General features: G+C 34.5%; 1 protein-coding gene across 1 annotated transcript in view; it reads right to left on the reverse strand.

Annotated features, from left to right (window-relative positions):
* The window catches only part of nop5 (nop5 ribonucleoprotein), a 124,664-nt gene that overhangs the window by 65,827 nt on the left and 30,867 nt on the right, over nucleotides 1–27,970 (reverse strand). The window contains exon 6 of the mRNA XM_089098483.1: nucleotides 16,531–16,657. Coding sequence (XP_088954609.1) covers nucleotides 16,531–16,657 — 127 coding nt within the window. The remainder of the gene's footprint in view (nucleotides 1–16,530; nucleotides 16,658–27,970) is intronic.

The raw sequence follows: 27,970 nt of genomic DNA on the forward strand, positions 1-27,970 counted from the left end.
AGAAAATCTATTAAATATGTCTTTGAGGATGACTTAATCCCCCACAGTTCCCGGGAGAAGGGCTGAAAGCTATGGATTTTGCCCATTGTTTACATATAGTATTGGTTAATGGGAAGTGTACAGACGTTTCAAGAGGAACTTATTTTTCTGGTTGGGGGGGGGGGGGGATCTGAGGAGGAGGTTACGGGGAGGATCTTTCCTTGGAGAACGGACATTTCTATGAAGGGGGCACCGGATTTCCCAGCATTATTTAAAGAACGATCAGAAATTAAATAAAAAAACAAGTTTTTTCAACTGAAAGTAAGGAGCAACATTAAAACTAAAAACGAAAGAAATTATTACGTATATGAGGGGGTTTATCCCCTAGTCAATACCTCTCCCTTTACGCTAAAGTTTTTTTCAGTACTTTCAAAAGAGCTATCTATTCTAATTAATCGGCCTTAGTGATTCAGGGGTTTGTGATTCGAACAAAGTTCGAACTTTAGCGTAAAGAGCGAGATATTGACTAGGAGTAAACTCCCAAATATACGTAATAAAAACGTCCGTTACGTAAGTTAATTCGTAAGTTACGTCAGAACAATTTTTCGAGAAAGCCATAAAGTTAATATGCAAATTTCATTCTAATTATTCATGTACGGTGAGGCAAAATCAAAGCTGCATTAATTCAAAAACGTTCAGAAACTAAATAAAAAAAAACAACAATTTTTTTTTAACTGAAAGTAAGGAGCGACATTAAAACTTAAAGCGAACAGAAATTATTCCGTATATGAAAGGGGCTGTACCCTCCTCAACGCCCCGCTCTTTACGCTAAAGTTTTTTATTGTTTTAAAACACAGACTTGTGAAAAAGAGTCTAACTGTAGGGTAAAGAGCGAAGCGTTGATGAGGGGACAGTCCCTTTCATATACGGACTAATTTCTGTTCTTTTTATGTTTTGATGTCGCTCCTTACTTTCAGTAAAAAAAAAACTTGTTTTTTTTATTTAATTTCGAAGTAAAAGCCAAAATAAACAACTTAGGCTCATAGGAAGTTATTCAAAGTCCCACAAATGGGTTTATTTGGTCTAAGACCCCTCCCCCCCCCAAAAAAAAAAAATTATAAAAGAAAGTAATTATTCTACAGAATTATTGAAACGGATATGGCAATATTTCATGCAAGTTGAGAAAAATGACCACTAATTCTTTTAAATATATTTTTTTTATTCTTTACCTGAGATATTTTAATTCTTAGAAGAACAAGTTAGTTACCAAAACGGCCAATATTAAAATTCAAATACAAAAAAGTTTAAGTAGTCAAAAACTAAAAGTTTGTGTGCAAAATTATTATTATGAAATTAAACAAAATTTTATATATTGTAGGCTTAGTTCACTTTCCTTTGCAATGCTCATTTTATACATAAGAAAAACAACAACAAAATAAGGGACATGTAATATTAATAATTTTAAGTAATTTTATTTTAAAGACTTGGCAATCTTATAGTTTCATTTACACCATTTGGTTACCATTTGGAACTTCGCAATCGATTTTTTTTTTATTCACTTCCATACAAAGAAAAGGGAAGAAAGAATATCACTATCTTTTATGAAACCAAAAAACTCCCTTCATTTCTAAATTCGTTGGTAATTTTGGTTACTGGTAACTTTATTATAACTCTTCTATGAAAAGAATATTATTGGAAAAATTTGACATTCTGATACCTTACGATAGCAGAGTGGATGAGAGCGTGTCCAATAAACGAAGGTGGACAGGTTCAAATCTTCCTATCGTAAGGAATTGATCACTTAATAATTGTTCGTCAAATAATTTTTTTACTGCTTGAATTAAGTATGGGCACTGTTTCTGTTCTGTTTTCAAAATACCTGTTTCTGTCAGGTTCATGCAAAAAAAAAAAAAAAACAAAACAGAAACAGATGACCCGTTTTTGTTTTCCTGTTCTCTTTCTGTTTTTATAATAGCTATTTTGTCCTGTTTCTGTTTTTATTTGACTCGTTTTTCTTATGTTCCCAATTTTATTTTAGTGTACGAGAATGAGATGTTCGGGAATTTCTACTACTACTAACAACTCACCGAAGCACCAAGCCGAGAATGAGATATTCGGGAATTTCAGACTTACAAAATAGTGTTTCAAATCGTGAAGAAACCTAGTTATACGTTTCTATTGTAAATAAGCGTGGTTTTCTTCTTTCATTAATTTTCATAAATACAGCAGTACAAATTTATATAAGTTCTGGAGGGGGAGGGGGAGGGGGATCGCATAATCTTATATTTACGCTTTTGAAATACGCGTAAATGTCGAGGTTTGGCCATTTTTTCGTAGTTTTACTGGACTATTATTGACAGTCAGTTATAGGAGAGAACACTACAACTGGAAAATAGTTTTGCCGTATCTGAATACACACGTAAAAGTTGCAACATCCCCAATTATAGAGAAGGAGGGGTATCAAATTTTTTCCAACTGTATCGGATAATAAAAGCAAATGTAGCTTTATACCCGTAAAACTTAAATTATCCTTAATTATCCCAGACAAGGTTTTTCAAAGTAATTTTGGAAAGTTCTTCCAATCCCAACCTTGAGCATAGGCATAAGTATAAGCAGAAATTAATTAACTAGCCACAAATATTTCCAAGTTTTTTTTTGTTTCGAAGTAAAAGCCAAACTGAACATTTTAGGCTCATAGGAAGTTATTCAAAGTCCCACAAATGGGTTCATTTGGTCTGAGACCCCTTCCCAGAAAAATAAATAAAAGAAAGTAATTATTCTACAGAATTATTGAAACGGATATGGTAATATTTCATGCACGTTGAGAAAAATAACCACTAATTATTTTCAATTTTTTTTTTTTAATTCTTTACCTGAGACATTTTAATTCTTAGAAGAACAAGTTAGTTCCCAAAACGGTCAATATTAAAATTCAAATACGAAAAGTTTAGGTAGTATAAAACTGTCTTTTTTCAGAAGATCAATACTTTAAGAAAATTGCTCTGGAACTTTTGATGGCATTTTCTCTTTCTTCAATTTCCTTAAAATTCGAAAAATTCAACTAGAAAGTTACTTATCCTGAATTCAATTTGGTTTTCTCTTCTAAATTGGATTGAAACTTCCCCCTTTACACTGAGAAGTGAAGTTGTCTCAACTCATTCTAATAAAAGAGAGGGGCAAACTTTAGTTCACTTTAACTAGAGAAATAAACTTTCGAATTTATTAACCTAACTAGGATAAAATGGAAGAGCATAGAAATTGCAAACAATAAAAAAAGCCAAGTCCTATCAGAAGGATTTATTTACAAAATTATGAAGATTTTTTTTTCTGACTTAATTTCAACACTGTTTATGCATTTTTGGTATTCCACGGGGAGGAGGAGGTGATATTTGCTTAGTTATTCACCTTTACAGCAGCAAAGTAATTTTTTCAAAATCCTGGGGGGGGGGGGGGAAGGGCAAAGTTGGCCTCAATTTTCCAAAAAGAAGTGAAAATGACAGTAAAAACTAAAATTAAGCCATTTGGTACTATAAAGGTACTATTTAGTACTATGAAAGTAATATAAAGGTACTATTTAGCACTATAAAAGTAATATAAAGGTGCTATTTAGTACTATAAAAGTACTATAAAGGTACTTTGTAGGACTATACTACTGCTACTACTACTAACAACTCACCGCAGCACCAAGCCGCCTGAGGCCAACACAGCTACTTATGCTCCTCCTCCATCCCAATCTATTCAAAGCCTCCCTTTTTACACCCGCCCATGAAATTCCCATTTCCTTTAAATCTTTCTTTATGACGTCCTCCCACCCTAGACGAGGACGACCTGCTTTCCGTTTAGCCCTAGACAATTGGCCGAAAAGGACAATCTTCAGCAATCTTTCATCCTTCATCCGCACAACGTGCCCTAGCCACCTAAACCTTTCTTTCATTATAGCCCTAGAGAGCGGTATTGAACCACATTTTTCGTATAGCCTATCAGAGGCAACGTTGTAGCTTTGCCTATAGTAAAGGCCATAAGGCTCCAATGTTTTATTATTTATTTTTTTTTTTTTTCCAGAGGCACATCATATGGAAGGGGTCGTCGAAGAAACTTCAAAGGGGGATCATTCGATTGGAAATCGAGTGTTCTAGTGCCCTTTTTAATAGTCTAAAGTGATTAGAGGGCAACTAGCCCCCCCCCCCTACGCCCATCATTCTCCCAAACACATCCAATCAAAGGTTTTTATTAAAAAAAAAACCTTATATGCCCCCAGGGCATAACTTGAAACCCTTGACCTAAGGGTTGTGGGGGAGTGTCCTCCTCAAAAACATATTTTTTATCCGGAAATCAACTACGCTGAACAAAATGGCTATCTCAAAATTTTTGATTGGATTTGTTTGGGGAAATAATGGCGTGGGGGGGGTAGGTGCCCTCCAATCACTTTCGACTACTAAATGGGCACGAGCTCTTTGAATTTGCAATCGAATGAGCATTTTTTGAAGTTTCTATGACAAAACATTCTATAAAAACCCAATATGCTCTCAAGGCATATCTTAAAATCCTTGCCCTGAATGTTTTGGGGGAGTTTCCTACTCAAAAAAAATATTTTCTATCCGGAAATCAACTACGCTGAACAAAATGGCTATCTCAAAATTTTGATAGGATGTGTTTGGAGGGATGATGGGCGTGGGGGGGGGGGGGTAGTTGCCCTCCAATCACTTTCGACTATTAAAATGGGCACTAGCCCTTTGAATTTCCAATCGAATGAGCATTTTTTGAAGTTTCTATGACAAAGCCTTCTATAAAAACCTTATATGTCCCCAAGGCATAACTTAAAACCCTTGCCCCGAGGGTTGTGGGGGGGTGTCCTCAAAAACATATTTTTTATCTGGACATTCGAAACATTACTTGATATCGAAACATTACTTGATATCGAAATATTCTCTAATAATCAATTCTCTAATAATTTGTACTACTGTATTTATGAAAATTAATGAAAGAAGAAAACCACGCTTATTTACAATAGAAACGTATAACTAGGTTTCTTTACGATTTGAAACACTATTTTGTAAGTCTGAAATTCCCGAATATCTCATTCTCGGCTTGGTGCTGCGGTGAGTTGTTAGTAGTAGTAGAAATTCCCGAACATCTCATTCTCGTACACTAAAATAAAATTGGGAACAGAAGAAAAACGAGTAAAATAAAAACAGAAACAGGACAAAATAGCTATTAAAAAAACAGAAAGAGAACAGCAAAACAAAAACGGGTCATCTGTTTCTGTTCTGTTTTTTTTTTTTTTTTTTTGCATGAACAGGACAGAAACAGTGCCCATACGGAATTCAAAAAGTAAAAAAATTAGTTTCAGACTGAGAGAAATAGTGAACAATTCCTTACGATAGGAAGATTTGAACCTGTCCACCTTCGTTTATCGGACACCCTCTCATCCACTCTGCTATCGTAAGGTATCAGAATGTCAAATTTTTCCAATAATATTCTTTTCATAGAAGAGTTATAATAAAGTTACCAGTAACCAAAATTAATAACGAATTTAGAAATGAAGGGAGTTTTTTGGTTTCATAAAAGATAGTGATATTCTTTCTTCCCTTTTCTTTGTATGGAAGTAAAAAAAAAAAAAAAAAAAAAAAAAAAAAAAAAAAAATCGATTGCGAAGTTCTTCCACAACATGATTGTATATTATCTTTTTTTCATTTTTTTTCTTTTCCTAAATTATTAGTATAATTTCTGGTATTATAAAATTTACCCGATTACTATAACCTAAATTAATAGTAAATTTAGAAATGCGAAGGGTTTTGCAGTCCGATAAAAGCTATTCTTTGTCTCCTTTTTTTTTATGTGGAAATTGATCAAATGATATTTTTTCTTTGCGAAGTTCGTCTGCACCATGTCTGTGTTAATACTTTTTTCCTCTTCCTTCTTTTCCAAAATTACTAATATTATTTTTTTGGTAAAATTTATCGAGTTTGTTAAAGACTAGTGGTTGCGACCGCACGCTGTAACCATGGTAAACCAGATTCAAATTCTGGTTATGTCATTATTTTGAACCCTGTGGTAGCGCAGTGGATTGATGCACCACTTGGCGATGGCAATATAGAGCCTGGGGCTCCCTCCCCGGTACCACAGTTGGGCGACAGACCTGATACTTTTCTCTGTAAAAAGACTCAGCAACTGAATTGTTGGTTCAACATCATTTGCGCTGTCAATGGCCCTGAAGGATATCATTCCTTTTTTATTATCTTCAAAATATCATTCGTAATTTCCTTACGGTATAGAAACATATCAAATATATACCTGGATGTTTTCTAGTAACTTCATAGTACTCATCTACGTACGAATTCTGTTACGTCACCCTTTGTGGGACTAGGATGTATGACACCCTTGGTCTCGAAAGAAAGTCTCATAGGAGGTAGTCTTCAGACAGTACTATATTTCTCACTTTCACCTCCCTCTATTTCTGTTTTAGGAGACTATGTTCCTGTATTAACTGTGTGCAGGCATATTTATGGTTTGTTTAACCAAATGGTGTAAATGAAACTATAAGATTCCTACCTGCGGGTGAGATCAGTCGAACTTCTACCAAATAGCCAACCAACCAATTCAACAAATAGTTTTTATTCTCTCTTATTATTCTCTTATATATTTTTCCCTTATATGTTGCGTATCCATTACATTTGTTTCTTTCTTTTCCAGAAGCACCGGCTAGTTCAGCTTAAGCGCTTATGTGTGCCGTTAATATTTGTTTACAATCATTTTTAATAATAAATGTATGATTCCTACCAGCGGGTGAGATCAGTCGAGCTTCTACCAAATAGCCAACCAACCAATTCTACAAATAGTTTTTATTATCTCTTATTATTCTCTTATATATTTTTCCCTTATATGTTGCGTATCCATTACATTTTTTTCTTTCTTTTCCAGAAGTACCGGCTAGTTCAGCTTAAGCGCTTATATGTGCCGTTAATACTTGTTTACAATTATTTTCTAATAATAAATGTATGATTCCTACCAGCGGGTGAGATCAGTCGAGCTTCTACCAAATAGCCAACCAACCAATTCTACAAATAGTTTTTATTATCTCTTATTATTCTCTTATATATTTTTCCCTTATATGTTGCGTATCCATTACATTTTTTTCTTTCTTTTCCAGAAGTACCGGCTAGTTCAGCTTAAGCGCTTATATGTGCCGTTAATACTTGTTTACAATTATTTTCTAATAATAAATGTATGATTCCTACCAGCGGGTGAGATCAGTCGAGCTTCTACCAAATAGCCAACCAACCAATTCAACAAATAGTTTTTATTCTCTCTTATTATTCTCTTATATATTTTTCCTTTATATGTTGCCTATCCATTACATTTTTTTCTTTCTTTTCCAGAAGCACCGGCTAGTTCAGCTTAAGCGCTTACATGTGCCGTTAATATTAGTTTACAATCATTCTCTAATAATAAATGTGTGATTCCTACCAGCGGGTGAGATCAGTAGAGCTTCTACCAAATAGCCAGCCAACCAATTCAACAAATAGTTTTTATTCACTCTTATTATTCTCTTATATATTTTTCCCTTATATGTTGCCTATCCATTACATTTTTTTCTTTCTTTTCCAGATGCACCGGCTAGTTCAGCTTAAGCGCTTACATGTGCCGTTAATATTAGTTTACAATCATTCTCTAATAATAAATGTGTGATTCCTACCAGCGGGTGAGATCAGTCGAGCTTCTACCAAATAGCCAGCCAACCAATTCAACAAATAGTTTATATTCTCTCTTATTATTCTCTTATATATTTTTCCCTTATATGTTGCCTATCCATTACATTTTTTTCTTTCTTTTCCAGAAGCACCGGCTAGTTCAGCTTAAGCGCTTTAATGTGCCGTTAATATTATTTTTCAATCATTCTCTAATAATAAATGTGTGATTCCTACCAGCGGGTGAGATCAGTAGAGCTTCTACCAAATAGCCAACCCACCAATTCAACAAATAGTTTTTATTGTCTCTTATTATTCTCTTATATATTTTTCCCTTTTATGTTGCGCATCCATTACATTTTTTTCTTTCTTTTCCAGAAGTACCGGCTAGTTCAGCTTAAGCGCTTATATGTGCCGTTAATACTTGTTTACAATTATTTTCTAATAATAAATGTATGATTCCTACCAGCGGGTGAGATCAGTCGAGCTTCTACCAAATAGCCAGCCAACCAATTCAACAAATAGTTTTTATTCCCTCTTATTATTCTCTTATATATTTTTCCCTTATATGTTGCCTATCCATTACATTTTTTTCTTTCTTTTCCAGATGCACCGGCTAGTTCAGCTTAAGCGCTTACATGTGCCGTTAATATTAGTTTACAATCATTCTCTAATAATAAATGTGTGATTCCTACCAGCGGGTGAGATCAGTCGAGCTTCTACCAAATAGCCAGCCAACCAATTCAACAAATAGTTTTTATTCTCTCTTATTATTCTCTTATATATTTTCCCCTTATATGTTGCCTATCCATTACATTTTTTCTTTCTTTTCCAGAAGCACCGGCTAGTTCAGCTTAAGCGCTTACATGTGCCGTTAATATTAGTTTACAATCATTCTCTAATAATAAATGTGTGATTCCTACCAGCGGGTGAGATCAGTAGAGCTTCTACCAAATAGCCACCCCACCAATTCAACAAATAGTTTTTAGTCTCTCTTATTATTCTCTTATATATTTTTCCCTTTTATGTTGCGCATCCATTACATTTTTTTCTTTCTTTTCCAGAAGTACCGGCTAGTTCAGCTTAAGCGCTTATATGTGCCGTTAGTCTTCATTTAGCCTTGAATGTGATAACACCTTTTTTGGATTTAATCAACTTGAAACTCGGTAGGAGCCTAAATTAATTCAGTGACCGGAGTTAATTGTGCAACCATTCTGTCATAACATTTCATACCGATTAAAAATGTTGTAATCTACTGACCTAGTTTCTGGACATTTATTTACATTTTACAAAAATAGATTTGTGCTGATTTCAATTTTGCGTAACCTTAATTGACAAGCAGAAGAGGGGCAGTAAACCCGTGGCAAGTGCCGTTGTACCTGCCGGGAGAGTCTCCCTTAAATTGCGGGGATACGGTAACGGGGGCTGACGGTTCCGTTGTATTTTGGGGTGATATTTTTTTTTTTTTTTTCAAGCCAATGATGTCTCCAAAAGTGTGCCCTAACTTTTAACGTTCTTTGGGGAAAGGCACGCTGTTGCAATGCACTAAGTGTTCCAATTTGTTTCATCCCTCTTGTTCAGGGATCACCGTTTCCGATAGAAAGAATACTCCTAATTGGATCTGTTCTATTTGCAAAGCCGCTACCGAATTTTCTAGTGACCCAATAGAGAGTGAGCACCCAAATTCTTCAATAAATATGCTGACGCCACTGAATGCCGTAACCCCTGCGTCTCAAGACCCTCTCTTGGCTGTTAGCCAGGAAGCACCTGTGATTAACGATTCGACTGATAATCATTGCCCAAATGAACAGGTAAAGCGGAATAATTTTGCCTGCGATGATTCTTCTGATTCATTCTGTGATTTTTCAAAAACCTTCGTAATTGCAGATGGGATTTCTCATGTAATTGTGAACTCTGCCCTGTTTTTTATTTGCGATGCATTTGCGAATGGTATTCCAGAAACGGAGCTTATTGAAACTGTGGCGAACTTTTACAGCCTTGATGCTTTGGTGAATGCGAAAAATCTGCTTTGGAAATTTTCTGGAATTCCTATAAAGAGAGTAATGAGACGTGGCAACGCTGCGGAACTTGCTACAGCAAAAGATATTATGAAGATGGTCACGGATCTTGACCAGAAAGGTTTCAAATGGCCTGTATTAGTGCCTCGCTCATTCAGAGACTGCCCTTTATTAAAATCTGATTCCAATGTACGTTTGGATCGACTTGTTAGTGATTATGGCAGAAAGCTGGAGAAATCCATTACTTCTCTTGAAAGAATTGAACAAGACTTACAGTCCTCGCTGTCGAAGTGTTCAGCCAACTTGGGCTCCCCCTCCCCTCCCCTTTAAATTCACCTGATTGGCCTCCTCTCCCCATCAGCTCTGATTCAGTAGAGACTATTACTATCGCTAATCCGCCAGCCTCGTTACGTGACCCTGTTTCCAGGAAAAATGAATTGGACAAATTCGGCTCGGGCTGTATCAAGCAAATAAAAAAGACCAATGATTTGATTTTTATCACTGCGGCGGCTGAATCTGGGAAAAAGTTTTCTTGTGATCTAAAGGATTCCTTCCCTGATTGTCTTATCAATACTAGAAAGCCTAAGTTTTTCGGAATAATCCGTGGTGTGGATATCGAGTTCGACATTGAAGCTCTAGCAGCCACTTTGCCTGGGATTCTGGAGTTCAGGCGCCTCGGAATGTCGAGAACAGTAAAGGTGTCGTTTGAGTCCGAAGCATTTTTAAAATATTATATCGTCCATGGGATTAAGTTCGGTTACGAGCTCTACAGAGTTGAGAAAGACAAGGTGCTTCCAAAACGATGTTTCGCATGTCAAAGTCCCTCTCACACCGAAAAAAACTGTGATTCTTCTACTCTGAAGTGTGCTCGTTGCAGTGGAAATCATAGATCAACGAAGAATACTCCATGTACTAACCCCATTTGTTGTGCAAATTGCAACTCAACTAACCACCCGTCTTACAGTTTCAGTTGCCCTGCTATGAAAAAGTTTTCTAAATGAATATTGGTTCTACGATTACGTCCTTTAATTCGAATGGAGTCATTGGCAAATTTGTAGTGCTGAATGAATTTGTTTCTGGAAATAGTTCAATACTATGTTTGCAAGAGCATCATTTGTTGGACCATTCTTTGAATATGTTAAGTTCCCTTTCAAGTCTACATGATATATTTACCGTTCCTGCGAGGCCTACCGGAGGCCGCCCTGCGGGTGGCATTGCTACATTTGTTCCTAAAGAATTTAGTGCTATTTTATCTTGTGCTGATGAGTCTTTTCTTGCCTGCAAACTTTTTGATTGTGTTTTGGTCAATTGCTATTTGCCTACTGACTATCATGTTGATTCGTCTTTTGAAGCCTTTACGTCAGCTTGCCATAGACTTAGTAGCTTTATTGCCCTATTAGATTAGAGTTTACGTATTTTTATTTTTGGTGATTTTAACTGTGATCTTGATAGTGTAAATGAACGTAGCACAATTTTATTTTCGTCTTTACCAAATTTTAATATCTGCCGTAAGACACTTGATTTTACTTATTCTCATTGGAGTGGGAGTAAGAGTAATATTGACCATGTTCTTTGTAATTTTTCCCCATCTATTATTGTAAAAGTTATCCCGGATTTCCCGATAAGTGATCATTTACCTATTCAGTTTTTGACATCGTTTTCTGTAATTCATGATTCTGTTTCTGCTTCTAATTTTATTCCAATTCGCCCTAAATATTTTGAGAGAATTATCTGGGATGAAAAACTGATTCCGGCTTACCAAGATATAGTTGATTCTTTAGCTCGAAAAGTAGTTGTACCTGATATTCTGAAGTGTCATAAAGATAACATAGAGCTTGAGCTTAACTGCATATATCTTCAGTTATTACATTGCTTAAATTATGGTGCTAAAGAAACTTTTGGAGTTAAAAAGTGTAAACCCAATGTTGAAAAACCTTTTTGGTCGTCAAATCCGTTTCTTGTACATGCTAATCATGAATCTAAATTAGCTTTTAGACATTGGAAAAATAGTGGAAAACCGCGTGATCTTCATCCGGCTTTTCTATGCATGAAAAAAAAGAAGGCAATTTTCCAGTTGGAGCTTCGTCGTCATAATAATATCTTGCTAATGGATGCTTCGTCTGAAGTTGATATGAATAAAAAGAAACTTTGGAAAGCTCTACGTTCAACAAAGAGAGTTAAAGAACCTTCTAAAAAGAATGGCCCTTCTCTTGTTGAGTGGGAAACTCATTTTGCAAACCTTTCGAAATCTTGTGATGATCCTGAACAACTTTCGCATGTTGATATAATTTTAAACAGTTCTTTTAATTCGCATGATTTTTCTATTTCGTTTGATTCTTTGTTGGGTGCATGCCGTAAATTAAAGCCACAATCCTCTAATGACCATGATGGGATTTTTTCAAATCATGTGAAATTTGCTCCAACTTCTTTTCTTCTTCTTCTTTTGACTTTTTTTAATCTTATTCTCAAGTTTGGTAATGTTCCTCCGTCTTTTAGGATTGGGGTGGTAACTCCTATTCTAAAATCTGGTAAAAGAGATCTCCGTTCTTGTGATTCGTATAGGCCGATAACGAAGGGTTCTATGATTGGTAAACTTTTTGAATTATGTATAAAGGATCTTTTTGATTATTTGGATGTTGGTCTTAATCAAGTAGGGTTCAAAAAAGGAATGGGTTGCGACCATGCGCATGCAACGTTTGATACTATAATTAAGGAGTCAAGATCTACTGGCTCTCCACTTTATACACTTTTAATTGATATAAAAGGAGCTTTTGACAATATTTCGCATGCTTCCGCTCTTTCAGCTCTTATTTCTGGTGGGATTCCCTTTCTGTGGTTAGAGTTCTTAGATCTTGGTATTCGGGGCTTAGGATAAAAATTTTTGCACATACTTCTGATTCTCTTTCTAATCCAATTTCCGTGGGTCGGGGCGTGAGACAGGGTGGGGTTTTATCTCCTTATATTTTTAACGCATGTCTGGCGGAGTGTCTTCGTTCTTTATCTACAACCCTTATTTCTTGGGGACGGGATGTGTCTTTTCTTGCATATGCTGATGATATTATACTATTGAGACGTTCTAAAGCTAGTCTAATTAAGAATTTTAATTCCCTTTCTAGTCTGCTTAATGTTCGTGGCCTTTCTATTAGTATTAAAAAATGTCAATATTTTCCCGTTAATGTTAATGACCGAGCTGAATTAATTTGCGATAGAAATATATCATTTCCGGTTTCTGATGCTGTTGTTTATCTTGGGTTACCTTATTCTGCTTCAGCTCGTGATTCTAAGTCGATGCTAATTTTACATATTCAAGAAAATATTAGAAAGGCGTTTGGTTCCATAATACGGCTACGTGGTGTTTATCGTCGTGAAATTCTAGGTTCTCTTTTTAATGCAGTAGCCCTCCCGCATGTTCTTTATCCTTCCCTTCTTCTTCGAGATTTTAAAATTTGTGATTTTTCAGCAATTCGCGTTTGTTATTTTAATTATTGTAAGTTTTTACTTGGTTTTCCAATTTCCTTTAGTAATACTGAATTAGTTTCAAAATTTAAAATTAAAGAGCCGTTGGAAATAGCCAAGGTAAAAATAAATAATTTTTACCGTAAAGCTGAAAATATACTTTATGTTCATAATCTTTTTCCTTTTTTTTCTATAGTTTAAAAAGTGCATGATTTCATTATTATTATTTGTTGCATTTGATTATGTTTTCTTTTGGGCAACTTGTAAATTGTTGCTATGTTTGATGGTGTGTTATTTGGATTTTTGAAGATTTATTTAATTATCTTTTATACTCCTCGTTTTTGAGGGAAATAAATAAATAAATAAAATACTTGTTTACAATTATTTTCTAATAATAAATGTATGATTCCTACCAGCGGGTGAGATCAGTCGAGCTTCTACCAAATAGCCAGCCAACCAATTCAACAAATAGTTTTTATTCTCTCTTATTATTCTCTTATATATTTTTCCCTTATATGTTGCCTATCCATTACATTTTTTTTCTTTCTTTTCCAGAAGCACCGGCTAGTTCAGCTTAAGCGCTTACATGTGCCGTTAATATTAGTTTACAATCATTCTCTAATAATAAATGTGTGATTCCTACCAGCGGGTGAGATCAGTAGAGCTTCTACCAAATAGCCAACCCACCAATTCAACAAATAGTTTTTATTCTCTCTTATTATTCTCTTATATATTTTTCCCTTTTATGTTGCGCATCCATTACATTTTTTTCTTTCTTTTCCAGAAGCACCGGCTAGTTCAGCTTAAGCGCTTACATGTGCCGTTAATATTAGTTTACAATCATTCTCTAATAATAAATGTGTGATTCCTACCAGCGGGTGAGATCAGTCGAGCTTCTACCAAATAGCCAGCCAACCAATTCAACAAATAGTTTTTATTCTCTCTTATTATTCTCTTATATATTTTCCCCTTATATGTTGCCTATCCATTACATTTTTTTCTTTCTTTTCCAGAAGCACCGGCTAGTTCAGCTTAAGCGCTTATATGTGCCGTTAATATTTGTTTACAATCATTTTCTAATAATAAATGTGTGATTCCTACCAGCGGGTGAGATCAGTCGAGCTTCTACCAAATAGCCAGCCAACCAATTCAACAAATAGTTTTTATTCTCTCTTATTATTCTCTTATATATTTTTCCCTTATATGTTGCCTATCCATTACATTTTTTTCCTTCTTTTCCAGAAGCACCGGCTAGTTCAGCTTAAGCGCTTACATGTGCCGTTAATATTAGTTTACAGTCATTCTCTAATAATAAATGTGTGATTCCTACCAGCGGGTGAGATCAGTAGAGCTTCTACCAAATAGCCAACCCACCAATTCAACAAATAGTTTTTATTCTCTCTTATTATTCTCTTATATATTTTTCCCTTATATGTTGCGTATCCATTACATTTTTTTCTTTCTTTTCCAGAAGTACCGGCTAGTTCAGCTTAAGCGCTTATATGTGCCGTTAATACTTGTTTACAATAATTTTCTAATAATAAATGTATGATTCCTACCAGCGGGTGAGATCAGTCGAGCTTCTACCAAATAGCCAGCCAACCAATTCAACAAATAGTTTTTATTCCCTCTTATTATTCTCTTATATATTTTTCCCTTATATGTTGCCTATCCATTACATTTTTTTCTTTCTTTTCCAGAAGAACCGGCTAGTTCAGCTTAAGCGCTTAAATGTGCCGTTAATATTAGTTTACAATCATTCTCTAATAATAAATGTGTGATTCATACCAGCGGGGAGATCAGTAGAGCTTCTACCAAATAGCCAACCCACCAATTCAACAAATAGTTTTTATTCTCTCTTATTATTCTCTTATATATTTTTCCCTTTTATGTTGCGCATCCATTACATTTTTTTCTTTCTTTTCCAGATGCACCGGCTAGTTCAGCTTAATCGCTTATATGTGCCGTTAATATTAGTTTACAATCATTCTCTAATAATAAATGTGTGATTCCTACCAGCGGGTGAGATCAGTCGAGCTTCTAACAAATAGCCAGCCAACCAATTCAACAAATAGTTTTTATTCTCTCTTATTAGTCTCATATATTTTTCCCTTATATGTTGCCTATCCATTACATTTTTTTCTTTCTTTTCCAGAAGCACCGGCTAGTTCAGCTTAAGCGCTTATATGTGCCGTTAATATTTGTTTACAATCATTTTCTAATAATAAATGTGTGATTCCTACCAGCGGGTGAGATCAGTCGAGCTTCTACCAAATAGCCAGCCAACCAATTCAACAAATAGTTTTTATTCTCTCTTATTATTCTCTTATATATTTTTCCCTTATATGTTGCCTATCCATTACATTTTTTTCCTTCTTTTCCAGAAGCACCGGCTAGTTCAGCTTAAGCGCTTACATGTGCCGTTAATATTTGTTTACAATCATTATCTAATAATAAATGTGTGATTCCTACCAGCGGGTGAGATCAGTAGAGCTTCTACCAAATATCCAACCCACCAATTCAACAAATAGTTTTTATTCTCTCTTATTATTCTCTTATATATTTTTCCCTTATATGTTGCCTATCCATTACATTTTTTTCTTTCTTTTCCAGATGCACCGGCTAGTTCAGCTTAAGCGCTTACATGTGCCGTTAATATTAGTTTACAATCATTCTCTAATAATAAATGTGTGATTCCTACCAGCGGGTGAGATCAGTAGAGCTTCTACCAAATAGCCAGCCAACCAATTCAACAAATAGTTTTTATTGTCTCTTATTATTCTCTTATATATTTTTCCCTTATATGTTGCCTATCCATTACATTTTTTTCTTTCTTTTCCAGAAGCACCGGCTAGTTCAGCTTAAGCGCTTATATGTGCCGTTAATTTTTGTTTACAATCATTCTCTAATAATAAATGTGTGATTCCTACCAGCGGGGGAGATCAGTAGAGCTTCTACCAAATAGCCATCCCACCAATTCAACAAATAGTTTTTATTCTCTCTTATTATTCTCTTATATATTTTTCCCTTTTATGTTGCGCATCCATTACATTTTTTTCTTTCTTTTCCAGAAGCACCGGCTAGTTCAGCTTAAGCGCTTATATGTGCCTTTAATATTTGTTTACAATCATTTTCTAATAATAAATGTGTGATTCCTACCAGCGGGTGAGATCAGTCGAGCTTCTACCAAATAACCAACCAACCAATTCAACAAATAGTTTTTATTCTCTCTTATTATTCTCTTATATATTTTTCCCTTTTATGTTGCGCATCCATTACATTTTTTTCTTTCTTTTCCAGAAGCACCGGCTAGTTCAGCTTAAGCCCTTATATGTGCCGTTAATATTAGTTTGCAATAGTTTTCTAACAAATAAATTTAAGATTCCAACCTGCGTGTGAGATCAGTCGAGCTCCCACCAATTCACCAACCAAAATTGTTAAATTTGGTGCAACAGCTGTCATTCTTGCCTTCAAGTACTCGTACAACTGGGCGCGGTATTCTGTAATCTCAATAACCTAAAATAAAATCTAATAATAACATAGGATATAATTTGCAGTAAATTGCAATAATAAAACCGCAAATATTGTTAATCGGTTAGGAACTATTGAAAAGCCATTTATCTAACCTTCCATTTACCGAGGCTATGTTGCCGCATGGTGATGTATATATCCCGGAGTTTACGAATATGTGGTGCATATAAAAAAATAAAAAAAGTAAAAAAAAGTAGTGTAAAAAAGTGTGTAATGTATACGCAGCATAAAGAAGAAAAATGTACAAATAACAGTTCAAATAAGGATTGATTCTTTAATTAGACAGTGAAAAACAACACCAAAAATTTCTGGACATTTCGAATATGTGGTTCATATAGTCAATTCCATCAAATGGACAATTTTTTCTCAAGCTAATCCTTAAGAGTTTCCAGTTAACATCCTTTATTTCAAAGAGGGAGCAGAAACCACAGTTCAGTAGATCTCCAATTTTACATAGATACAATTTTACTACTGATGACGGTCACTGTATATGTGACCGAAATATCTGGTATTTTTTGTGAATTTTCTATACACAGTCTATTAAAAAGGATTTTATCCCTATTTTGAACTTTTATTTTATCTTCAATTTTACATATATAGGCTATTCTTTTTTTTTCTTTGGGGTTTTTCTTAGATTTTAAATAGTTACTCAGTTTACAAGCTCAGCTAAGCATGCGCGTTGAGTTTCATCCAGGAAAAACGACCAAGCGACGTCAAGTAATTTGAATTCCGGTTGGTATGTTTGATCGAAAGGGTAATTCTCAGAGGTCTTCTTAGAAAACCTATTTTGAAAAAAGGGGTTATCTTGAAAAACAGAAAGTATATGATGAAAATAGCACAGGAAACAAGTAAATAACAATACCAGTTTATCTAAAATAACAATAACAATAACAAATAACATAACAATGGCTCTAAAATGGGACAAAATGTTAGAATATCTTGCCAACTTTTCCCAGGCCTGTATCACCCAGCAGCATATACCTGATTCGCTCTGTGACGGTATAGTAACACATATTCCTAAGAAAAATAAAGATCTTTGCAAAAGCATTAACAAAATCTTTGCAAGACGCATCAAAACTTAGTTTTAATACATTTTTGCTGCTTTTTTTACGGATCAGAAAAAAATTACGGGGGGGAGGGGGGGTTCAAACATGGTACCCTCCTGAATATGGCATTGCTCTATGTTTGTGCACTTGATATTTCAAACGCTGATGACTCCCTTCTTCACTCCAAAACAATTTTGTCTTTGTTTAGAAGCAGAATAAACGGATATATTCTCTTCTTTGTTGCCACACTGAATCATGAAAAGAACCAAACGAAAACTTTTCTTGTTTACAAGCCCTTGTAGCCCAATTAAAGCCCTTTTAGCCCGAGTTTCAGCTCAACTAAAACTCACTGTAATTTCTGTTCTACTTAGGTTTCAATTACTAATTGATAGTAAACTACAATTCCCCTTAGGTTTGAATTATTACATTCGTGTGAACTCGCCTATAAAAGTGGTATTAGAAGGCTTCAGTCCGAATACGCTAGCAAAGTACTGCTAGCTGTCGTATTCGTGTCTGCCGAGGCGTTAAGCAAGGTTCTATTCTAAGTCCTTCACTATTTAATAATGCAATCAGAGTAGTCACTCGATAAATTCCACAGTGCGTAATTGAGCCATATGTCGATGCAAGTCACTTGACATGTGGCGACGACAAAACACTTGACATGAAAAGTCAGTGACTTGACAAGTCACTTGATATATCGATGCAAGTCACTTGACATTTGCCGACGACAAGACACTTGACATGAATAGTCAGTGACTTGACAAGTCATTTGATATATCGATGCAAGTCACTTGACATTTGCCGACGACAAGACACTTGACATGAATAGTCAGTGACTTGACAAGTCACTTGATATATCGATGCAAGTCACTTGACATGCGCCGAGGACAAGACACTTGACATGAAAAGTCGACAAGTCACTTGATATATCGATGCAAGTGAATCGACATGTGCCGACGACAAGACACTTGACATGAAAAGTCAGTGACTTGACAAGTCACTTGATATATCGATGCAAGTCACTTGACATGTGCCGACGACAGTCTTCTTTAGCTAATAATCTTGATGTACTCCAAAAAGACGCCGATACTGTTTGCTCCAGACTGAATGAAATAGGTCTCTCAGTTGCTACTTCCAAAACCGAGTTTCTTGTATTTGAACCAAAGACCGCCCCCACTGATACAACGCAAGTCGGTCCAGCTGCAATCTCATCTTAAAGTTCACTTAGGTATTTAGGCCTTTCATTTGGAACACCAATTAGATCCACAAGAAAGTTTATAATTGATTCCTTGAAAGAAAAACTAAGAATATCTTATGGGGTACTCGCCAGAGTATAATTTAATTATTGAATTATCATTGAATTATTTAATTAATTTTAACAAAAATTTACATACAAAAATTAATATGATTCACCCAAAACCAAACGGTTGACATGAAGTGAATCAGGTAAAAAAACACATACATAGAACGTCTTTTGAATTCACTATAATAAGAAAGAAAGAAAGAAAAGAGAGAAAATAAAAGAAAGAAAAAATAAATAAAAAATAATAATAATACATACTACAGGGACAGCAACTAAATAACATATTCATGCTGTGGGGTCACATTCACCAACCAACAAAAAATTACAACTTAATTTAAATCAAAACTAATTTCGTCCAAAACAAACAAAACTAGAATTCATACTTACTTCATAATTTTTCTTTAAAATCACTAAAATTTTCTATCTTCTTCATATCGTTATCCAAATTATTCCATATATTTATACCCTTTATAATAAAAGAAAATCAAGTAAAATTTTATTTATAATAAAAGTAAAGGGTCAATTTGAAATGAGATCCCTTAGCCAGCTACATAATGCGTTTTTCACACCAAATGTGTTATTTGTGATACCTCTATGTACCCTATTATCACATATCCCTATGTGATACCCCTATTACGAGTCCTATTTGGACTCGTAAACGCTATATCTCCCGACGGTAAAAGTGTTTTGTAGATTTGCCAAACAGTGGATGAACTGTCACGTAGGTCTGCTGAACACTGCGATAGAAGGTCAAATTATCCCTGATGTCTTCTGTTGAGTGCCTAGTGTCGTAAGTTGTGAAGTGTCATAGTATTTGTCTCATGTTGAGTGAGTACTTGAAGTTAAAGTTGTCAATAATTGTGCGCTATTTTGTCAGTATTCTTTCCATTTTTATTTTTCCTCTTTTTTTTCCTACTCTTCTTCGTGAATTATTTTGTGTACAGAGATTAAAAATAAATTATTCTTATTAAGAGCAATAGCGCATTATGCTAGCATTGTCAATTCTATTATTGAAACAGGAGACATTTATGCGCTTAAAAAAAGATTCAAAAGTCCAACAATTTTTTTTACCTGCGGAACAAAAATAGACCTTTAAATTACTTTAAGTAACTTAAAATAGCTTAGTAAATTACTTTAAATGAAACTTTTATCTACTTAAAAAAAGATTTAAAGTCAAGCAAACTTTTCTTTACTGAAACCTTAATTGCTAATAGTAAAGCCAAACCTCACTTAGTTCTGATCTAAATTACCAAATATACAACAAATTAAAAATAATTCAGCTTTTAGACTAAGCTCAAAGAACAAATTGTTAAAGCTCAGTAAATAAGACCAATTATGAAAGTCTTACAACACAATGGTGGGAAGAATCAAATCTAAGGTACAATTTTGCATGACAATCCTATCATACTACGACCATCATGCTACAAAACACTATATTATAACTACACGTATAGACTGAACTTTAGTACTTTCTACTTCTGATCTTGGTCAAAAACCTGAACTAAGCCATAAAACAGACGTCTTAGCTAGTAATATTCCAAAGGGCCATTCTCAGGTCTCTCTGTTCAAACAAGTAGTTTTTTCTCGTTGAATTACTTTAAATCTTTAAATAAATTAATTAAAAAAAACTTTCCGAAAAATAAGTTTGTCAAAGAAAAGTAAAGGCCATTTCAAACTTAAGCTCAGCAGATAAAAATACCTTTTAGAATTCAAACTAAAAACGACCAGAAATTACTATTAAAGAATAAATGAAACCCAAAACGAACAGAAATTAAACAAGCAATCATAGCAAAAACATAGCCTACAACAAGTAATAATATAAATGAATAAATAGATCTTAAAGCGAGTAATGCTTAGATTGAATATGAATATCAAGCTTACAATGAAAAAAAATATTTTCCCATTGAAGTATAAATGAAACTTAAATCGAACAGAAATTAAATAAACAATCAATGAGAACAAACATACAATAGATATTAATGTAAATCAATAAATAAATCTTAAAACGAGTGAAACTTAAATTGAATATGCAAATCAAGCTTGAAACGAACAAAAATCACTACAAACAAGAGTTGGGGTATGACCTCCTTCTCTCACTGTACAAGTCTAAAACCTGGCGTTTAAAACTACTTAACTTAAAACTACGTTTAATAAAATGGCTGTCTCAAAATTTTTATTTGCTTTCAGTAATTAAATTTGCTTTCAAAACTGATGAGCTTTCAGTAATTAATATCATTATACATCAAATATTGAGTTTAATTTATTAGCTCTTTTTAGAGTATTTAGAGAAGAATATAGTTTCCCTACAAATAAGTGTTTGGATACTGCCTCCTTTCCTAACTGTAAATAAAAACCAAAAGCCTACTGCGTCATTGGCGCTTAACTGAAAACGGATTATATTACAAATATTTTTTTTCCAGTTCTTACAGTATTGACAATAAAAATGCAATTACAGTTAAATAAATTCTTGAACTGATGGATCTTCAAACAATTAATATTATTATACATCAAATATTCAATTTGATGTTGTTTTTACTTTCCAAGACTGTTCAAGACGCATATAGTTTTCAGTAAAGTGCCAATGACGCAGCAGGCTTTTATTTACAGTTAGGAAAGGAGGCAGTATCAAAACACTTGTTTGCAGGGAAACTTTATTCGTCTTTACAGTAGTCGATAAGAACCATATATGCCCCCAGTGCAATACTTACAACGCCTGCTCCGGCCCTGGGAGGGGAGGAGGGGATTGTGTCGACACAGGAGTTTTTCCTATCTGATCTTTGAACTATTTTTAACGAAATTACCATACGCAAAGGAGTTTTTGTTATATGATCTTTGAACTATTTTTAACAAAATGGTTACCTCAACTTTTTTATCAGGTGAATTGAAGTTATCAAGTATTTTGGGCGATAGGTTGCATCAAGACTGGGCTGGGTATTTGTAGACAGAGAAAAGCCAAGACAGATAGTCCAAGTAATTGAGAGGCAAATGTTTAAATGGCTGGGGTACGGGTAAATGGCAGGAGTGTGAATGACTCTCTTATTGGACACAATCTTGTCAGGTTAGTTTTTGGAAAGGCATGCCTGCCTAGAGTCTTAGGCATGCTGATCAAGAATTTAAAAAGAGGCAAACAAGGCAGACACGCCTATGGTCTTAAGAAGGTTGACCAAGAATTTAAAATTGACATAGGACCATAAATTTGCTTGAAATAACAGGCAAAACAATCGTTTAAAGCCATCTTTATCTTTCAAATAGTACCTTTTCGTTGCCTAAGCTTAGCCCCACATTTTGAAAAAAATTTGAATTTTTCACACATTTTTTTAATTTTTGGGTCACTTGCCCGAGACTCTGGGCGGGTATGTGCTGGTTACTCTGTGCTGGTTACCCTCCAATATCTTTTGACGCTTAAAAAGTTAACTAGAACTTTAAATTTCCAATCAAATGGGCCCTCTCTGAAGTTTATACGAGCATTCCTTCCATAAGACCCATACATGTCCCCCGGACATAACTTATAACTTTTGCCCCTGAAGACTGTGGGGGGGGGGGGAGTGTCCTGCTCAAAAATGAAATTACCAGAAAATACAACTCCGTTGTACAAAATGGCAATACCAAAATTTTGATTGGATGTCTTTGGGGATCTGGGTGGGCGTGGAAGGGGTGGCAGCTACCTTAGAATCACTTTCGACCGTGAACAATGGAAAAAGCCATTTAAGTATCTAATCGAATGGGCCCTTTCTGAAGTTTCTACGATAACAATATCTATACAAAGCCAAGAATGCTCACACGACTTAACTAATAATCCTTGCCCTGAGGGCTGTGAAAGAGTTTTCATACTCAAAGACCTAATTTCAAGGAACTTAAAACTACGTTTAATAAAATGGCTAATTTTGATTTGAAAATCTTAAAATTTTGAGTGGATGTTTTTGGGAAATGATGGGTGTGAAAGGCCGGGTTGTTGCACTCAAATCGCTCTCGACTATTAAAAAGGGAACTGGGCCTTTGAATTTCCAATCAAATGAGTCTGATTTGAAGTTTCAACGTCACTGCTTTCTATAAAAACCTAGTATGCCCCTAGGGTATAACTTAAAACCCTTGCCTTGAGGGTTGTGGGAGTGTCCTCCTAAAAAACATATTTTCTATCTGGAAATAAAATCCTTTGAACAAATTTGCTATCACAAAATTTTTATTGGATGTGTTTGGGGGACCGATGGGCGTGGGGGGGACTAGTTGCCCTCCAATCACTTTCGAATATAAATAGGGCCCTAGCCCTTTGAATTTTCAATCGAATGAGCCTTTTTTGAAGTTTTTACGACAACACTTTCTGTAAAAACCTTAAATGCCCCCAGGGTATAACTTAAAACCCTTGCCCTGAGGGTTGTGGGGAAGTGCCCTCCTCAAAAACATATTTTCTATTTGGAAATCAACTACACTGAACAAAACGGCTATCTCAAAATTTTGATTGGATGTGTTTGGAGGAATGATGGGCGTGGGGGGGGGGGCTAGTTGCCCTCCAATCACTTTTGACTATTAGGGTTTTGGGGGAGTGTCCTCCTGACAAAAATATTTTCTATCTGGAAATCAACTACGCTGAACAAAATGACTATTTCAAAGTTATGCTTGGATGTGGTCGGGGAAATGATGGGCGTGGGGGGGGGCTATTTGCCCTTCTTTCACTTTTGACTATTAAAAAGGGTACTAGCCTTTCGAATTTCAAATAAAATGAGCCTTTTTTGAAGTTTCTACGATAACGCCGTCTATAACAACCTTATATGCCCCCAGGGCTTAACTCAAAACCCCTGCCCTGATGATTGTAGGGAAGTGTCCACCTAAAAAACATATTTTCTACGTGAAAATCAACTACGCAGAACAAAATGGCTATCTCAAAATTTTGATTGGATGTGTCTGGGGGACTGATGGGCGTGAGGGGGGGGGGGCTAGTTGCCCCCCAATCACTTTCGAATATCAAAAAGGGCACTAGCCCTTTGAATTTCCAATCGAATGAGCCTTTTTTCCAATTTCTACGAGAACGCTTTCTATAAAAACCTTATATACCCACAGGGCATAACTTAAAACCCTTGCCCTGAGGGTTGTGGGGGAGTGCCCTCCTTAAAAACATATTTTCTATTTGTAAATCAACTACGCTGAACAAAATGGCTACCTCAGAATTTTGATTGGATTTATTTGGGGGACTGATGGGCGTGGGGGGGGGGGGCTAGTTGCCCTTCAATCACTTTTGACTATTAAAAAGGTAAAAAAAAAATAAACAATAATAAAACATTGGAGTCGTATGGCCTTTACTATAGGCAACGCTATAGCGTTGCCTCTGATATAAAGATTATCAATTCGGGTTTATTACGGGTTTATATACCCGGGGTTTAAACCCGGGTTTATTCGTGTTTATTCCAGCTGCATGCTATGTTAGATAAAAAAAAAATATAAGTATTTGCAAATCAGGAAGCTTGCGAAGCAGGTGTAACTGGCACAAATTTCAATTGCACAGAAGCTGCACCAACTTTAGTATCAATCAAATAAATCAAGTTAATTGTCTGTTCAATAATCAATCAAATTATTCAGATATCAATTCAACAAATCGTACAAATAACAATTAATTAAAATTTAAATTAAAAAAACAATTAACCACTACAAATTATAAATTAACAAAAGTTAATTAGTATTGGTAAGATTTTTAGAAGGATCCAATTTGACCACATAATAAACAATGAAGTCAAACTTGATTATTTAATTAAACATTTTTCTTTGAACAAACATACAAACATCAGTGTATTTCCTTATTCTCCTTTTTAGCAACCCAGCAGGATTTTACCTCTCCTAAAGGAAACATGCTAATAATATAAGTGCCCTAGTACCATTAAATTCCCTATTTTAAGCTGTTAACAAAAATCATGGTAGCTTTTCTGGCAATAAACCCAGACATCGCTGATGGTCCTATATGCTGTATATATATCTCCGTTAGCTATATTTAGTGATGCGTCATAAGTTTTTGGTATAAACGGGTTTTTCTAGTCACAACTCGACTTTCGTCTATGACTGATTGCTAATGGTTTCTTATTATATTATAAGAAACCATTAAAAAGTGAATGACAATGGAAGGAAACATTATAATCTCATTAACAGAAAATTCCTGCAAAATTAAAAAGGAAGAATTTCATTTTTTAAATTTCTTATATTCCAAGGGCAGGAGAGGGGGGGGGGTGCATTGTCAAAACTGCAACCAAGATATTTGGAAAGAGCATAAAGTCAGGAATCTAATAGAACTACTTTTATTTGTATAGCATGTGTCCTTCAGAACAGCCCTGACTCTACACTATTTCTTTTTTAAAGAAAGGAAAATATGGAGCTTCGAATATTAACAGTCTTAGCGTGGAAATAGTATCCCAAAGGTGCTGTAAATTGTATATAGGTCCTGAGACATTTGGGCGGAGGAAGCAAAGGTCACAAGCCGAAATAATCCAGGGTCGTCACAATAGATATTGCGGCCTGTTAGCTTGTTGAATGAAATTTTTTTCTAATATATATATATATATATATATATATATATATATATATATATATATATATATATATATATATATATATATAGAAATTGCGACCTGTCAAAATCTATATAAATAGAAATTACGGCACGGTAGCTAATTGAATGAAAAACTTTCTAAAATCTTATATAAATATATAGTAATTGTGGCCTGTTCGCTAAATGAATGAAAAATTTTCGAAAATCAATATAAATATATAGAAATTGCGGCCTGTTAGCTAAATGAATGAAAATGTTTCTAAAATCTATATAAATATATAAAAATTCGGCCAGTTAAAATCTATATAAATAGAAATTACGGCCTGTTAGCTAATCAAATGAAAGTTTTTCTAAAATCTATATAAATATATAGAAATTGCGTTCCAAAATCTATATAAACATATAGAAATTGTGGCCTGTTAGCTAACTGAATGAAAACATTTCTAAAATCCATTATAAACATGTAGAAATTGCGGCCTGTTAAAATCTATACAAATAGGAATTGCGGCCCATTAGCTAATTGTATAAAACAATTTCTAAAATCTCCATGGAAAGCCTATCCAAAAAAAAAAGAAAATGTATCCAATAAATGCATCTCAATAGTACATTCTATTAGTTTTAGATACTTTTAATAATACAACAGTTTATTATAAGTCAAGATAAAAAAATAATCAGCAACACACCAATAAGAATTAGGGGATGAAACAATGTGCCAAATTAAACCTAAACAATTTTTCCATGTAAAAATATACATAAATTATTTTTCCTCATAGCTTTTGAATATTTTGAACCGGTATATAAAAAATCTGAAAAAAGCAAACAAGAAGTTTTGTGTATTTTAAAATAAAATTATGCCCAACCAGAAAACTGAGGTTTTTATCTCCGATTCAAAACGGAAGCAAACCGACTATCCGCCCTCTTAAGATTTTTAAAAGTGAAAATTGAAGACTTTTTTTTTATTGGATGAATTGAAATCTGGCTGTTAAAGCAGAATTCAACTCCTATTGGAAATCAGCTAAACGTGGCAGGCTTACTGAACAAACTGACTCCATTGAAATGATAATGCTTTATAAACATGATAAGCACCATGATAAAACCACTTAAAGGCCCATTCACAACGTGAATTAGCTTTTTAAAGAAGATTTATATAAATTTCAGAGCAAGTTAAGACCCACCAAAGATTTTAACTTGTATAAATATTTTCAGGGGAATTGGCTAATGCAAGTGAATCAAGAGTCGATAGGAATCCGCTAGTCAGACCTAGCCAATAGATAAACTGTATCAAAAATGGGTCCAGTGTTAGCTAATTCTCATTTTGAATAGGCATAAAACTCATCAAATAAATAATAGAGATACAGGTAAAATTTGAATATAAGGGATATCTGGAACTTTTTGTGAAACAAATTAACAAAATTTTCAAGTATACCCAAACTTACTCCTGCTTTCAAAACACTCCCTCCGCAAAGCCTCAACGCTCCCATGACTCATGCGAAGTCGAATTAATACTGACAGAATGTTGAATCACGCATTCTTCATATAATTGCTTTCAGTTCGGCTTGTATTGTTGAAACATTCTTGACCATAATACCATGTGGAGGGGTGATCAACCCGCTTTACCTGTAGGGACTGTCAGGGTCACATTGTCTTTTTATTAATATTAATTAAAAAAAAAAAGTAAAGGCAATTTTAAAGTTAAGCTCAGCAGATACAAATACCTGTTAAAATTTAAAATCAAAACGACCAGAGATTAACTAACAATAAATGAAACCCAAAGCTAACAGAAATTAAATAAACAATAATAGGAAGAAAAATACAACAAGTATTAAAATAAATGAATAAATAGATCTTAAAGCGAGTAATGCTTAGATTGAACATGAAAATCAAGCTTAAAACGAAAAAAATATTTTGCTGTTGAAATATAAATGAAACTTAAAACAAACAAAAATTAAATAAACAATCAATGCAAACAATCGTACAATAGATATTAATGTAAAGGAATAAATAACTCTTAAAACGAGTGAAACTTAAATTGAATATGCAAATCAAGCTTGAAACGAACAAAAATCACTACAAACAAGAGTTTGGGTATCGCCTCTTTCTCTCTCTGTAAAAGTCCAAATTCCATAAAGCTTCAAGTTTTTAAAAATTCTTCATTTCGAAATCAAATTTAAAAAAAAAGTCAAATCTTCATCAAAGTATTAAAACTGGTATCAAAGTAACACTATCAAAGTGAAAAAAGTTTGTCCCCTTTGAAGTTTATACGATGCCCCCTTCTATATGAAGTGTGGGAAAAAAATAAATGGAGTGTGGGGGGAGGCTAACTGCCCTCCGATCACTTTTTACTCTTAAAAAGTGAATTAAAACTTTTAACTTCCAATCAAATGAGCCCTCTATGAAGTTTATACGAGCATCCCTACCAT

Source organism: Artemia sp. Qi Xiang Cuo, chromosome 12 (assembly GCF_049724085.1).
Source record: "Artemia sp. Qi Xiang Cuo chromosome 12, ASM4972408v1, whole genome shotgun sequence".
NCBI classification, from domain to species: Eukaryota; Metazoa; Arthropoda; class Branchiopoda; order Anostraca; family Artemiidae; genus Artemia; species Artemia sp. Qi Xiang Cuo.